This window comes from Triturus cristatus, chromosome 11, assembly GCF_964204655.1.
Source record: "Triturus cristatus chromosome 11, aTriCri1.1, whole genome shotgun sequence".
Taxonomy (NCBI): domain Eukaryota; kingdom Metazoa; phylum Chordata; class Amphibia; order Caudata; family Salamandridae; genus Triturus; species Triturus cristatus.
This window is the reverse complement of record NC_140594.1, coordinates 1,134,446,874-1,134,462,200: the sequence shown is the minus strand read 5'-3', so window position 1 is coordinate 1,134,462,200 and position 15,327 is coordinate 1,134,446,874. Positions and strand designations below refer to the sequence as shown.

At 43.4% G+C, this 15,327-nt stretch overlaps 1 protein-coding gene across 2 annotated transcripts in view; it reads left to right on the top strand.

The window, feature by feature from the left end:
* Positions 1-15,327, top strand: part of LOC146786200 (UAP56-interacting factor-like) — a 178,978-nt gene that overhangs the window by 50,708 nt on the left and 112,943 nt on the right. For both annotated transcript variants that reach the window (XM_085635775.1, XM_085635774.1), the window contains exon 4: positions 10,427-10,524. In XM_085635775.1, coding sequence (XP_085491901.1) covers positions 10,427-10,524 — 98 coding nt within the window. The remainder of the gene's footprint in view (positions 1-10,426; positions 10,525-15,327) is intronic.

Here is a 15,327-nt window from a genome sequence, read left to right as displayed (position 1 = left end):
ACTATTAATGGCAAGGTAAGAATCAAGTTGGCATCTAGAATGGAATTCAGCGATGTTATGACTTCATCCCAAAACCAGGCGATAGAGGGGCAATCTTTGAACATGTGAATATCCGATGCATTGGGAAGATTGCATTTATTGCACTTTTTATTTTGCTGGTACTTTGAAAGCCTTAACGGGGAGAGGTAGGCCCGATGTACTGTGAAAAGATGATTCCGTCTAAACCATGCAGGTTTCACAATTTTGTATAGTATGGAAAAAGATTTAATCCATTCCTCTTTGCAATGATAGTCCAAATCTTCTCCCCAAAGATCTCCAGGGAGGGTGAATTCGCCATCGATGTCTTCGAGCAAACTCCAGTACCACAAGGTAACCTCTTTACCCCCCCTTTGCCGCTCTACCAGTAGTTGTTCCAAGTTGCTAATAACCCCCAAAGGAACCCCTTTTTCTCCAAGATCCCTGACCCAGCTTACAAGTTGTATATACTTAAATCTTGCCAGTCCTGATCCGACCTTACCCTGCAGATCGTCCCAAGATCTAATATCACCTTCTAACAGAAGTTCCCCCCCACCTTACAATTCCTGCATCCCTCAAAGGTGTGGCCAGTCGGTCTTTCAGCCAGGCCGGTAGGCCTGGGGAGTCCCAGATTGGTGCATAGTTGGAATAATAAGAGAGCCCCAGGTTCTTCCTAATCGATGCCCAGGCCTTAGCCAAAGATTGTAAGATTTTTAATTTCACCTTTTTGAAGAATTTTTGGTCTCCATATTTAAACAGAAATCCATCTAATGGTAGGTCCGCACCAACTAGCATTGCGTTATACATTAACCCCAATGAAATATTAGATGGAGACTTCAAGAGCATCCTTGAATACGAAAACATAAAAGCCCATGCGTAATCTTCTAGGTCTGGGAGTGCCAACCCCCCCTTCTCTCTTCTCCTCCTCAGCTTTTTCCATGCAAGCCTGGTAGTTCTATAGTTCCAAATAAAAGAATTTATCTCTTTCTGACATCTATTCAAGATTTTAGAGTCAAAGACAAAAGGGATTGTGTTAAAGAGAAATGTGTATTTGGGCAGAATAGACCTTTTAATGAGGTTTACCCTCCCAATGATACAAAGTTGGAGATGGGCCCATGATTTTAAGAGCTTCCGACAATCCTTGAATACCTGGTCCATATTGCTTTGTGCGAAATTTTCAATATCTTGTGTTACCCAAATGCCAAGGTATCTCATAGAGGAAGTAGTCTTCAGATGTTCACTGGCGATATTCCATGCCATAATTTCTGTTTTTCCAGGATTAATTTCATACCCAGAAAAGCGACCAAATTCCTCAGCCCTTTTAATAACCGTTGGGAATGCTAGATCCGGGTCAGATGTTAAAATAAGAATATCATCTGCATACAGAGCGACCCTCCTCTCCCACCCCTCGAATCTAAATGATGGAATGTTCGCGTCAGTTCTCAGAACCTGCGCAAAAGGTTCTATATATAGATCGAAGAGTAAGGGAGAGAGAGGGCAGCCCTGCCTAGTTCCTCTCATAATAATAAAAGGCTCTGTCAAGACTCCATTAATTAATAATCTAGCTGATGGTGCTCCGTACAACAAAGAGACAGTACGGCAAAAATGTTCACCAAAGTTAAATTTCTTCAGAACCGCGTCCAGGTAACTCCAATTAACCCTGTCAAACGCTTTAGTAGCATCCAACGTAAGGGTTGCCAAGGGGATGGAAAAAGCGGTGGCGATATCAATAGCGCCAACCAGCTCCCTTGTCAACTCAGCCAGTTGTCGCCCCTTAATGAAGCCCTTATGATCTTGGTGTATAATAGACCCAATTACACTCCCTAGTCTTGCTGACAAGATAGTTGCAAAGATTTTATAATCGCTATTGAGGAGTGAGATTGGCCGATATGAACCGCACTCATATGGGTTTTTGCCTGGCTTAAGTATCAGCACAATGATTGCCTCATTCCAAGACTTAGGAGGGGTCTTGCCCTTGATCAAGATCTCATTAAAGAGGGCCTTGAATGTTGAGACCAAGGTTGGTGAAAGCACCCGGAAGATCTCACCAGGTAAGCCATCGGGACCTGCTGCCTTCCCCTTTTTAAGTGAATCTATGGCTGTGATGACTTCGGCCTCTGAGATTTCCTTCTCCAAGTATTTACTTTGAATTTCGGTGAAAGTTGGCAGAAGTATTTTCCCCAGCCAAAGAACTCTTGCATCTTGGTCCTCAACGATGTCCTCTTTATAGATATCCCTAAAAAATTCCAGGAAAGCGTTGCCTATGTCTAAATTAGAGGATCTAAGGCCTGTCTCGCCTTCCACTTTTATCTCTCTAATATAGTTTTTAGCCTGATCTGCTTTCACTTTCCAGGCCAGCAACTTTCCTGCAGCTTCCCCTAACTCAAACTGGGCAAGTTTACTCGCCTCCCACCTCCTTGTAACTCTCTCTTGAAGGATAAATTCCATCTGATTCTTAAGATCCAAGAGCCTATCTTGCTCAGCAACTGAACCCATAGAGAGGCCAAGATTTTGTTCTATTTCCTACATCTCAGATTCTAAAGCTGTAAGCTTCTCCCTATATATCTTCCGCCTATAAGAGGCTCTGTTAGTAATAACGCCTCTAAGAAATGCTTTCAATGCCTCCCACACCGTAGTTATTACAGCAGAATCCAGATTTATCTCCAAAAAGATTTTACTTTCATCTGCTAAATGCTTGATTTCATCATCATCTAGTAATATCGTACGGTCGAAAGACCACGTAGCATATCTAGGCTGCTGATCACCTCTTAAAGAAAAAAATATGGCCGAATGATCAGACAAGTGAGACGGGAGATAGTCTATTGAGATCAACGAATTATTAAGTGAAAAACTAAATAGTGCATAATCTATTCTGGATTTATGCTTATATTTAGAGTTCCGAAAGGAAACCCCCAGTTTGTTTCCCGATCGCTCTCTCCAAATATCTGCTAGCCCCAGCTGCGTCATAATTGACATCAATGTTTGTCTGGAGTTGGATAGAACTTGGGCTCTGGAACTACTTGATTTATCTAGTTTGGTATTGATGACAATATTGAAATCTCCCATCCACATTATAGGGTCCTGAGATGTAACCAGATGGTTTCTTATACAATCCAGATAATAGGGATCATCTTGATTGGGCCCATAGTATCCTACTAGTGTGTAGACCCGCCCATGTACCAGGATTCGAGTTATAATCCACCTACCGCTTTGATCTTCTTTATGACCCAAAATTTGAACTTTCACTGATTTTTTTAAAGATGATAATAATCCCTCGTATATTTGCATTATGGTCTGTGGATATAAGTTTATCGATCCATCTCTGTTTCCCCAGAATTTTAGAGGCTTCAGTCCTAAGAAGATGTGATTCCTGAATGACAATCTGCGCGGGGGAATCTCTCAAATACTGGAAGATACGATCTCTTCTGCTCCTCACGCGCAGACCATTAACATTCCAGGATAAATATTGTACAACAGCCATAACCCCAAGTAACTACCCACCACCACCCAAGCACACTAACCATCCCTTCCATCTAACTTGCTGTGCACGATTGAGGATTATTTGAAATTTCAGCCAAGTTTGAGGACATCTTAGTCTTAAAGAGATCAGACAAATGAGAATTTTTGATTTAATCCCATCACCAACCACCCCTTCCCACCACCACCACCCCCCCCCCCCTGGAAAACCCTCCCTTACTTCCTCTGACCTGTTGGACTGTCAGATTTGCGTCATTGAGCAGTAACCTCGTCCACCACTGCATGATCCACAAACTACCCTTCTGATTCCCCATAAAGTATGCCATCACAGGGGAAGAGCTTAGAATGAAAAACTTAGAATAAGATATTTTTCCCCTTTTTTTGTTTTTCCTTCTTTTTTTCCTTTTTTTTTCCCTTTTCCTTTTCCCCTTTCCCCCTTTACCCTTCTTTCCCCTTTTTTTTTTTTTATTTAATCTCTTCACACCGAAAGCCCTATTTTTATTTTTTTATTTTTTATTTTCCTAACCCAATATCTGTGACCATAATAGAAATACTATTGATTTCTTAACATTTTCTTTTTTTTTTTTTTCCTTTTTACCTTTCCCTTAATAATTATTCATAATTACCCCACCTATAGAAGGAACTATGGCCATAACTCAAAATTTAAGCACCTAGCTTCCCCCTTGAGAGCTCCTTAGAGTATCGTTCAGCCATGCATCTGCCTCCTGGGGGGATCTAAAATTAAGCATTTTATTATTGTACATCACCCGCAAAAAGGCAGGAAACCTCATCTGTACCGTAGCACCCAATGATCGGAATTTTTCCATTCTTTGGCCAAGCTTCCACTGACGGTCCAGTGTGGTTTTGGAGAGGTCCGATCGCACCTCGAAGGAGAACTCGGGACCCTTGACCGATTTCTCTTTTAACGCCAGATTTAATAGCTTCTCCTTCAGGGCGTAAGTCTGAAAATTAATCAAAATTTTGCTTGGTTTGTCTCTTCCGGGTTTTAACCGGAATGGATCCGCTGTATATCTTTCTCGAAAGTCTCCACATCCTCATCGAAAACCAAAGAGGCTTTTAGCAAGTTGATCACAAAGGATTTAATATCCCCTCCTTCCTTTCCCTCCGGAATTTTTAGGAGACGGAGATTGTTCCGACGTGAAAAATTCTCGAGAGATTCAACTTTCTTTCAAGACAACCCCCACTCTCTGTAAGGAGTGGATTTTATCCTCGGCTTTCTCCATGCCCAATTTCAGGACCTCCACAGAGGTCTCCAGATTTTCAATCCGCCCTCCAAGATCATCAACTTTTTTTTCAAGGGATTCACACGTGGCTCTTATTTCCGCCTGATTAAGCTTAGAAGTTGAGAAATCCGATCTAATCTCCTCCCTCATATCTGCTAGTGTTTGTGCGAGTTCCACCAGTGTGCTCTGATCACAACCTGTCTCCATAACCTTGGCACTACCCCACTGCTGGCCTCCGCCACTATGGTACTAGCTTCTTGGGGGATGAGTGCTTGCTCACCACAAGCTAAAGGCCTTATATCGGAAATATCAGACATAGGGTCGGGAGAAGGGTCAGCAAAAAGTGGCAGGGTGTCCTTATTAGCACAGATCTCCAAAACTTGAGGTAGGACCTTGAAGAAGGAGCGCAAGGAGGGAGTTGTTCGAACTGTATTGCTCTGTTGTTTCTTTTCCCCTTTCTGTAAGGAAATTCTTCCTCTAACGCGCTTCTGTACTTCCTTATCCTCTCCCTCCTGACTCCGACTTGCCCTTCTATTCTTTAGCTCCCCCTAGCCTATCGGGAGGCACCTCCTGGCTTCTTCCACTTCAGTTTGTTCACTACCCCTCTCAGCCGCCCTTGCAAAAACTGTTATTCTCTTTTTTACTAAGGGCCTGCTTATGGAGTGCGCTTCTGTCCCCTTTGAATATTTTCTTCCCTCTACCGGTATGTTTGCTTTTAACGGGCTTATCATAGGTGCTGTGAGCCTCCTCCGTACCATCCGTATGTAGCAGAGTCTTACCTTCTATAATTTCTGGGACCCTACCGGAGCTTCGACTTACTTTCGTGCTGACTGGGGCACTATCTCCGGCTCATCAACCTGATTACAGTCTCCCCCGGCCTCACCCGTGCAGTGCTTTCGACATCCGACGGCGTTTAACCCTCCTGCGGGGCCGCCGAAGCTCCGTCTCAAAAATCCACGAGCCGCGGCCGCGTCTGAGCTCCATGGCTGCCCGGCTCCACCTTGGTAAACGGGGGGAGGGAGGTGGCTTCTCCCCGACACACATCCACAGATCACCGGAGCAGACCGGAGGAGAACAGACTTCAGAAGCAAGGCTCCCGCCGGTCCAAGCACACCAAGCCCGCCGTGAAAACGGAGAACAGAGTCAGAAAGAATCGGGAAGGCATTCGTAAGGAGGTACTGCTCGGAAACGCGCGACCTGCGCTAGCCCGCGGCCGCCATGTTCAAACTCACCGACCCCCCCCCCCCCCCCCCCCCCCTCACCCCACCGTTCTGTGTTGAAGGGGCAGCCTCTGAGCTTAGAATGGGTTCCTCTAATTTCGGACATCTTTCCATCCCTCTTAACCTGTTCATAAACTGGGGCTGTGGATGTACCTCTGGTCCGGCGAGTGCAACTTCGGATACGGTAGTGGGAGTAGGCCCTCGTCCCAATGTCTCCTGTCTGTTCAGTTCCCCTAGCAGGTAATGTCGGGGTAAGGGCCTAGCCTGCTTCAGTGGCTAAAGCTGCAGTCTCCAACCCCAGGCACCTCCACCTCTCCCCAGTCTTGCATCGCTCTAGCCAGACCCTCTGCACCATTATAGAGTTAGGCAGCTAGGCAGCATACGGCACAGCAGGGATAGGCCTTCTCGGGCAATGGACAGCTCTCCAAAACACCTCCATGGTACCCCACCAAAAAGGGGGACTGCCACTTCAGGGGCAAAAGTTAAAACAGCAGTGGTTCTTAACCTGTGGACCATGGACCCCTTGGGGCTTACAAAGCCTATTTAGGGGTCTGTGACCGCTTAGAAATTTAAATATTAACAGATCGTGGCTATAAAGGAGCGAAATGCGTGATTGGACGCAGTCTGTAAATGTGACAGAATTTCAAGGCTAAAAATAAAATTGGTAACCTCGGATTCATTCGTAAAAGAATTGCAGGTGCATCGGAAAGAATATAGTATTGACGATGGGTAGCTTCAATTGAATTTAGAAAAGCTCCAACCTTCATAATCAGACTTTCATTTCCTTTACTGCTATTTTGTAAAAGCACAGTCTTCAGAGGGCCTGGCCAAAAGCCTATAGTTTTTGTACATCATTGTAACAACTTGATTTTTCATTAAACCTAAATATATGTGAGCAAGCTCCTTGCCAAAGAGGCCAGTTAGCTAGGGCCCTACTGGTCAGCTCTCTGGACATGGCATAAGTTCCACCAGTGAGAATAAAGCAAAAAGCACTGAAATTGATTTGCCACTCATCGAGATCTCTGAAAACAGGATAGTCTCATGCATTTGTCAGGTTACATTAGCCCGTCTGAAAATGAGCCTTGCAAATCCTCTGCCTCTTTTTGGGACCTCCTAAGAGAAGTGGTTGACCAATATTCTGCAGTTCAAAAGGTTTTTGGGAATTTGTCTGTTGGATTTAACATTCGTATTTCTTAAAGGGTCAGTTCTTTTAGCCACAAGTTCTCCAAGTTATAGTGACAGCGCCACATAAATCATCTGGAGATTAAAGTAATATTTCTGGTGTTGAAGTAATTTCTTTTTTTTAATTTACTTTATTTCAGCATTGTCCATGTTGCCTTACTTTCAGTGCTCATTGGCTGTTAAATTCTCTTAACTTTGTTGAAAATCTTCCGTGCACCGCACAAATGGCAGTTGAATCTTATGAACCTTCATTCTTTCTTTCACAGATGCATGTCTTCAGTTCGACAGAGAAATGTCAGCAATGTGCTTAGTCTGCTTCTTGCCTGGGAGAAGAAAGACAGTCCTCTGGGCCAGGATGGAGGGCTAAAGGGAATGCTTTCAATCTAGCGTGTCATGGAAAGCCCTCTTTACTTTTTTGCCAGTTCAATCACAGGTCTCTCCAGAAAGGGAAACATTTTAACAACCTGGTGATGAATCTCATGGCCTCAATCTGGCCATTTTGGATAATTTTTTATAAATCTTTATTCATGATGCCCTGCCAGGTTTTGAGCTACTTGTTCAGCAGTAGTAACAGATCTGCCATCCTGTCCTGCAATCATTGAATTTGAGTGATTCCAGAGGAATTAGTCCCCTAAACTTATAATGTTTGAACATGTATGCTGCTAGGTACAACTTTGCTTCACTAACTTTTTACTGGAAATTGTATAGAGCGAGTCTACCATTGGTTTGGCATCCAAGGACATTGGAAATTCTGGAGTTGCGAGGTTTCCATTGCTGACTGGAGTCTGATTCAGCTTACAAAAATATGGCCCTACTGTGCAAGGATCTGTCCCTCTGTTAGGTGCCTTGTAACTGAAAGCTCTTGTTGAAAATTGTGGGGTGTACTTACTCGATTAAGGATCTCTTGAATAAGTCGGTATTCCCAGGTGTCTTACGTGTGTCTTGATGAAATAATTTCACCTTCCAAGGTAGACCACCATAGAAACCCGACCTTTTTTAGGACTTCAGGGTCATTTCATTATCTGGAAAGCACAATGAATGTATAATTTTCAGATTTGCAGAAGACCTCGTGGTTGCTCTGCCAAAGTTGCTTATTGGATGCATCTTGCAGCACAAAATGCAGGCTTTCACCCAAAAAGTCACAGCACCCTATGTTTTTGAAGGAGTTTCTGCCATATCCTGTCTTAATGCTCCCAGCAGAGATGGGTCTGTGGAATTAGGTTTAGGAGGCAGTGCATGAAAGACATGGGAGAGAAATACCTCTGATGCATTTACTTATTTATTTTGCTTCATCCTCCACCCCTCTTTCTAAAACACCAGTCTAGCCATCCCAAAGTTAAGCATGTGCAGGTCTTCAGCTATAGATGCAGAGAGAACATTTGGAATCTTAAATTCGAACATTGCACAGGAAGGGGAGAGAACCTGCCAGCTGGTCACGGACATTTTTGGTTGGTCTTCTTAGAAAATGTACAGGGATAGAACCTTTTGGAGAAGCTATTCTGGAGCTGCCTGCCTGGATAGCAATGCTGCATTTTCATCCTGATGAATGATGGAGAGTAACAACCATGCTGAAAGGGCTAGGACGGCGGCCATTTTTACTTTTACTTATGGTATTAATTTCCACAATGGATTATATACTTCAAGATGTTCTAGGCATGGAAGTTCCTCTGACAATAATAGGTCTACCTCGGAGAGCTCAAAGTTCAGCTGAAGACTCCTGTTGGGCCGTATTTGGAAGACAGTATGAGCAACTAGGCAGACCACCCCTACTTTGCTACATGAACTATAAAAGTGATATACACTATAAAGACGATCTGTTCTAGGCTTGAATGTCTGTCACTGACCGCAAATAATCTAAGGCTTGGTGATAAAGATCCTGATTTGTGTAGTGCACACCAAAATGGGTGTTTAAACACAGTGGAGACCAACTAGTTTAATCAGTTTCCAACTCCATGGCTTTAAATGGCCCTGCATCAAAGTCTGCTCTTTTCCTTCTGCACCCACCACCTAAGTGCCATAGCCCATTACCAAAGTGCCTCTCTCACTTTCCTCTTGGCATCCTCTCTCCAACATCTTTCTTTCTATGGGATACTTCTGTGACTGTGCCCATTTTCTGCACCCTCTCCTATCTACTGGGCCCATATTCTGCTTGATGTGAGAAAGCGAATATATTTGTGGAAAAGCTTTTAGGTAGGTTGGACAGTGGTGCTTTGGTAAGAAAAGAAAAAAAAGACCGAGGCCCCTCTAATTTAAGGAGACGCTTTTATGTTGGAATGCTTGGTAAACGTATCGTATTGACTGAAATGGTGTAAACTAAAACTATATTCATCTACCCCTGCTATGAAATTTCATCACCAGTCTGGTTAGACCAGCTTGATCTTTTGGACATCAAGGATGGCGAATGTATCTTTAGGCAGGTGACTTACCTTAGATTCCATCTGAATTCTTTACAATTGCAGAGTGAAGTCAAAAATATTATGCAGTATGCATAGCATGACAACTGCTTCTATGTGATCATATTCCAGTTGTTGAAAGAGCCAATGTGATGTCCCTGGAACTTTGTGACTGTGAAGTTAACATCTGAAGGTTCAGAATCCATGTCTGCTTTGAATCAAACTGGTGCGGTGTCGCTGTAAGGATGTCATGACTTCATGTATATATTTAATCTGATCACCTTCTCAATGTTGGCGTTTTTTCTTGGCACCCAAGTTATCCTGCCACTGAAAAAGGTGGATAATATTTAGCTTGAGTAAATGGTTTCCAGATTGAAACCACTGAAATTGTGGTCGCCTGTGTTGTATGGCAGATCACCCTGTGACCTTTTGAAGATTGCATGTTAGCACCTACAATCTTGAGTGTGGTGCCTTGAAAAAACAAAAAAGGAATTGTGATAAAGAGAGAATGAAGGGTTTAAGGTTCTTCAGGTTGGAGAATACATTGTGAAAGAAGAGCAGTGTTTTACGTGTGCCAAATCTTAGGTGTGATAAGATTTTGAGTAGGCAGCCTTTCTGAACTAGTTATGTTTCCAGTGATTTATAGGTGGTGGAGTTTTTATCCAGTGATACAAACATTTCAGATTGTTTAGGCAGAAGCAGTAGAAGTGCAGAGATGGTATTTTAGAGTAGGTAGATATAAAAAGGGAATTCTTGCTGACAAACACCATTCATCTCTCTGAATGTTTCCCAGCATCTTAAACCCTTCAGATCAGATGTCTCAAGCATTAACTGTAAGTGGGTGGAAAGGCAGAATGGGGAGAATGATCTTTCATATCTTTTTATTTATCGAAAGAGCTTGCAGCGTCCGATGTACAAAAGGAGTATTACCCCTCCGATGTCACCAGAGTGGAGGAAACCCCTGCCAGGTCTGCAGTGGCCGTTGCCGAGGAGGTGAGAGATTTATACAGGTAGAATGATGAATATGTATGGTGCCGTGCACTGAAGATTGCGTGTTGGGGAGGAGGTTGGGATCTTGAGTTCATATTCTAAAAACCTGTATTGCACCCGATTCAGATGAAGGTATTGGTATTGTGAGAGAGGTGAAACAGCCATATAGATTGGACTACTAAACCGCGAATGCTTAATCTACATACCAGGCTATATGGGTGCATTCAAATGTACACATTCAATGCATTTTTTGGTTTTTATTATCCTATGTGGTATAATGCATTTTGCATGGTAGACTTTTCCTAAAGAACAGTCCAGTCTACAGTAACAAAAAAGAACCACCTAAACCTGATGCACTACTTGGGTGTTGAGCTTATGCCCAAATTGGCTTCGCATAACCATCTCAATGAAATGAAGTAGCTTTAGTTGTTCACTTACCCATCTAATAGGTACACACTCATTTTATCCTTAACTTGACCAATCTATGAGCATCACACAAACAGTTTGGAAAATCTCAATGAGCTGTCCTCCAATATGCTTCATAGCCACTTAAGAAAAAGCATGTGTTTGTAACCACATTATTCTTTTAAAGAGGACATTTTGTTTATTCTCTCGTACTATTACTGTTTTAGCCTCTGCCAGGTTTTTAATACCGTTTGAGTGTTTCCTATTCATAACCTTTCTGAATGGTTGTGCTCCTTTGCAATCCCTTCAAACACTGACATAAGAAATGACTCCGTAGGGGGTGGCGTTTGGAGGTGAGGACGGATGGGGGGTTATGGTGATTGGGAGGGGGCAGATGGCACGGGTGGTATGGGAAGTGCAGTCTGCAGTTCTATTTCAGCCACAGAGGTGTATAGTAAAAGATTGCATTTTCTTGCACATCTCTTTAACAAGTTTAAATGCCTGTAATTCTGCCCCTTTAGCGTATTGAATTATGTACCTCATGATGCTGCCTCATATTTTAATACTTTGAGAATATGTATCCCTCTTAGCTGTTGGCTATATTTGACACCCCTGTCCCACAATAACCTATTACCTCCTTGCCCACACTGTACTATACTTGCATCTAGTACTAATGGTTTTCTTATTTCTGATGCTACAGTACTAGTACTAATTAGTACTGCTTGTACTGCTGCTGTTGGTTCCGCTATTAGTAGTAGTATTGGGTGAACTGCAAATCCTGTGACAGAGGTGTGATTGATCATAAGGGTTCTCGTCTCCAGGAAGGTCTGGAACGTGATGTAAGCATGCCAAGCAGCATCTCATAAAGTGTGCGGTTCATTAGAGCATGTCTTGACGTATCTCTCTTTGAGCTATGTAGGTTTTTTTTTTTGCAAGGATGCACTGTTACTTACATCCTTCACACTAAAGCCTTATTTGAGCGTACTATTTGATCTCATGACTACCCGGTTTGAACTGTGCCTAAATCGATGCAAGAATTGAAGGTATGCTTCTCTTTTAATGGGTGCGTCTGCTAACACCTTGGAGGCAAAAGTTGGACCCTAATTTGAGTCCGCACTCACTCCACCCACCCCCAATGATGTGATCACAATAATGGTTTGCAATGATGGTTTGTCTTACAAGAGAGGTTAGTGGTGGCCTGGCTGTAGATTAGAACGTTATCCATTGGCAGACTTTGCATTGTTGAACACACAGCCAAGTTGATTTAGACCAGGGGTCTACAACCTTATAATAATAGCTGGTTATGTTCAATGAAACTCATTTGAGTGCTGATACTATTAGTATTGCAATAGTGACCACCTCAGACATGATTACGTTGGTTGCCACCATATGCAAGATTACAACCAGCGATCACCTCAGTCTTTCAGGCAGGATTGCAAACTGCAACATATAAAAAGCTTCAGCAATATATAATGCCTTTACATGGGTGGACATAACAGCCATAACTACAATGCCTCTGGCGCCAAGTTAATCACATTTGTAAAACGTTTTCCCAATGTCACATGATTTATCTCTAAAATATCAGCCTTAAATATATTTTGGAAACGCCGCATTGTTCTCCAAATACTAGCTTATGAGTTCGGAAAAAAATCATTGTCTCAAATATACACTCTCTAAAGTTTGGTATACACATCATAATTCAACCAAGTAAAAACTTCTACTTTAGTGTTGTGGCCTGCACGCAGGAGAGCTCCTTATACCTGCCTGGAGAGTTAACAGTAGCTCACAGGATACTCATTGGAGAAGCTTGATTTAGACTTTAATGGCCACCAACTATGTTCTTGCAGTATGCAGAGTAGCCAAGACTCGTGCTGCACTAGTTCTTTCAAGTTTCAAATCAAACCTAATGAAGCCAATTACTATCTCAATCACCCACTCATGGTATTGTAACCTTGCCTCAGGAAATAGTTGTGCTTCTCGGACAACCTTGAGGTGGGGGTGTCTTTTTATGTGATGAGCCTATTGCTGAGTGTTTTTCTGGCTTGACTTTAGTTGGCAAATAGGTTATTTCGGCTACTTTGTACACCGACGCTAAATATTTCATGCTTGATCAGCGGCTGAATTGCGTTTTCAAGTGAATTGCGTTACTTTGGTGGGCTAGCGTGTTCTGTACATCAACCAGTGGAAACTCCCTTCTGAAGTCAACAATGGCTGCCTAGAGCTGTTTTACTCCTATCCTCTTCCCTAGTGAATCTTTTTAACCATTAGATTCCCAGTGTTTTAATTCTGAATTGTACCTTTGTGCATAAAACGAGGGCCCGGAAGCAATTGATGTTGGAACCAAAGCATTAGCGTTCTGTAGAGACTGAAGCAATGCGTTCAGTTCACCTATTTGTGTTGTTGAATCGCCAGGCTTCACATGTATGTTTTTTAAAACTTCAGAATCCTCAGTCGCCCCTTTTGTAGCGTGGCTGGCTTCAGAGTACATCTGCAGTGTGCCTACTGCAGGTTCTGCAACAAGGTTTGTGTTTCAATAAAATTGTGATAATCATTCAGTACTTTTCACAGAGTGTGTATGAAATTGCTTGCTGATATGAATGGCATGGTAAAGTGTGTTATTAGTTGGAAACAATGTGATCCTTCTCGTGTAATAAGTCTTCATCCTTCCATCTGCTGGGAACAAAGTACCCTGTTAAAGTACTTGAAACGCTCAGGGTAACAAGGCACAGCTGTCCATGGCCTACTCTGGGAGGTGGTGTGGACAAGTACCTCAGGCCGCCGACACCACAAACGCCTAATAAATCATTGACATCCATTTACAAACATGTACATGAGAGGTGGAAATGTCTATTGATTTCACCCTCCTAACAGTTAACACCCTAGCTGGCTCTGAATCCTAAAACCGTAACAACCCCACATGTTCTAGACACAATATAATGGAGTGTAGTTATTAAAGGACATGCCTACTGGCTTTGTTAGGGCATCACTACATTAAGAAAAGTAGAACTGTCCTAATGAACAAAAACCTTGATACCACTAAGAAAGGTACCATCTTAAAATGGCTTTCTTTGAGACTTGGACTGATTCACTGTTTACTTTGGCATTGTCTATAATTTATATCACTGTCCTTCGATAAATTATGTAGTGACAAATTTAAGTTTGTGTCAAAGCATTCACATTTTCAATAAACTGTGTGCCTGTGTTTTCTGCTTTCACACATGTGAAACAGTTGTACGACCTCAACCAATGGTGATCACTTGCTCCTAGAGCCTAGGAGCCCCCCAGCTCCAGGAGTGCTTGAGAGCTGGTTTAACTTCTCCCAGGGTCATTGGTTCAACCCTCTGGGAGTCCTAGAATGACATTTGTAAGTTTTGACAAAGGCTTCTGTGGGGGACTGCTGAATTCCTGGCAGCCCCAAACATGTGCTGCAATGTTTGTGTTGGTGGTGTGCCCCTGACCCCTCTGGGTCAGTACCTGAAGCAATTATTTATATATCTTTAAAGCGCCATAGAATTATGGGGCACTGATTGTGGCTGGGGTCGGGTATATTAGCGAGCTATCTTGTGCAGCAACCAAAATGGCTTCCATTGTGTGCCAGTATTTGTATATGCGCTCTTGAACACTTTACTTTCTGGAAAGGGTGCCATGGTCCCAATCAGGACACCTGCATTCCATGGTCCATTTCTGGGACCACAGGAGGCCCCACAGCTCCTCCTGACTCACTGCAAGTTCTGTGTGCCGCGTGTAGTCTGCTTCCCTTACTAATTTCCTGCCCGCATGCAACCTGTGTGGGTGAGCGCAGGCTCTGTTATGTGTGTCCGTGCCACTCTGCAGCACAGAACCTCCCCCATCACAACACTCTGGCATGGGAAAAGCACCTCACAACAAGGTCTCTTGTGCCCTTCATTCCCTGGGGGGGTCTGTCCAGGATGCCCCAAGTTGCTGAGCGCAGTGCTGCTCATTTTGCTTGGTGAGTCTGTCCCTATTAACTGGCGGCACCCTGGTGACCGTGTCCTGCATTGGGGAACTTTGGGAATTTGGGGAGGGGATCTCTACTCTTGTCTCAGTTGGCTAGTTCCCGTTGTGGGGGTGTGCACTTCTTCCCCCTGTTATCTTGGGGTCAGTTTTGACGGGAGCGGTCTTGTTTTGCTTCCAGAAGCAGACTCTAGACAGTAGGGCTGTTGGTTAACAGCCTCCTTGCTCCTAATATTTTATTTTCCTTTGGGAGCTTACATTCTCTTGCACTTGAACTCCACACTCAGGCTCTGTCCGGTGCCTGGTGTTCTCCTCAGCTTGAGGTCTCTCCAGTGGCACCCCGCCGCTCTCAATGCAGTAAACCCTCCAAGCCTGACTCTTCAGGTCCTTTAGCCTCCTTGGCCACTTGCAGGGCACACTTGTGAT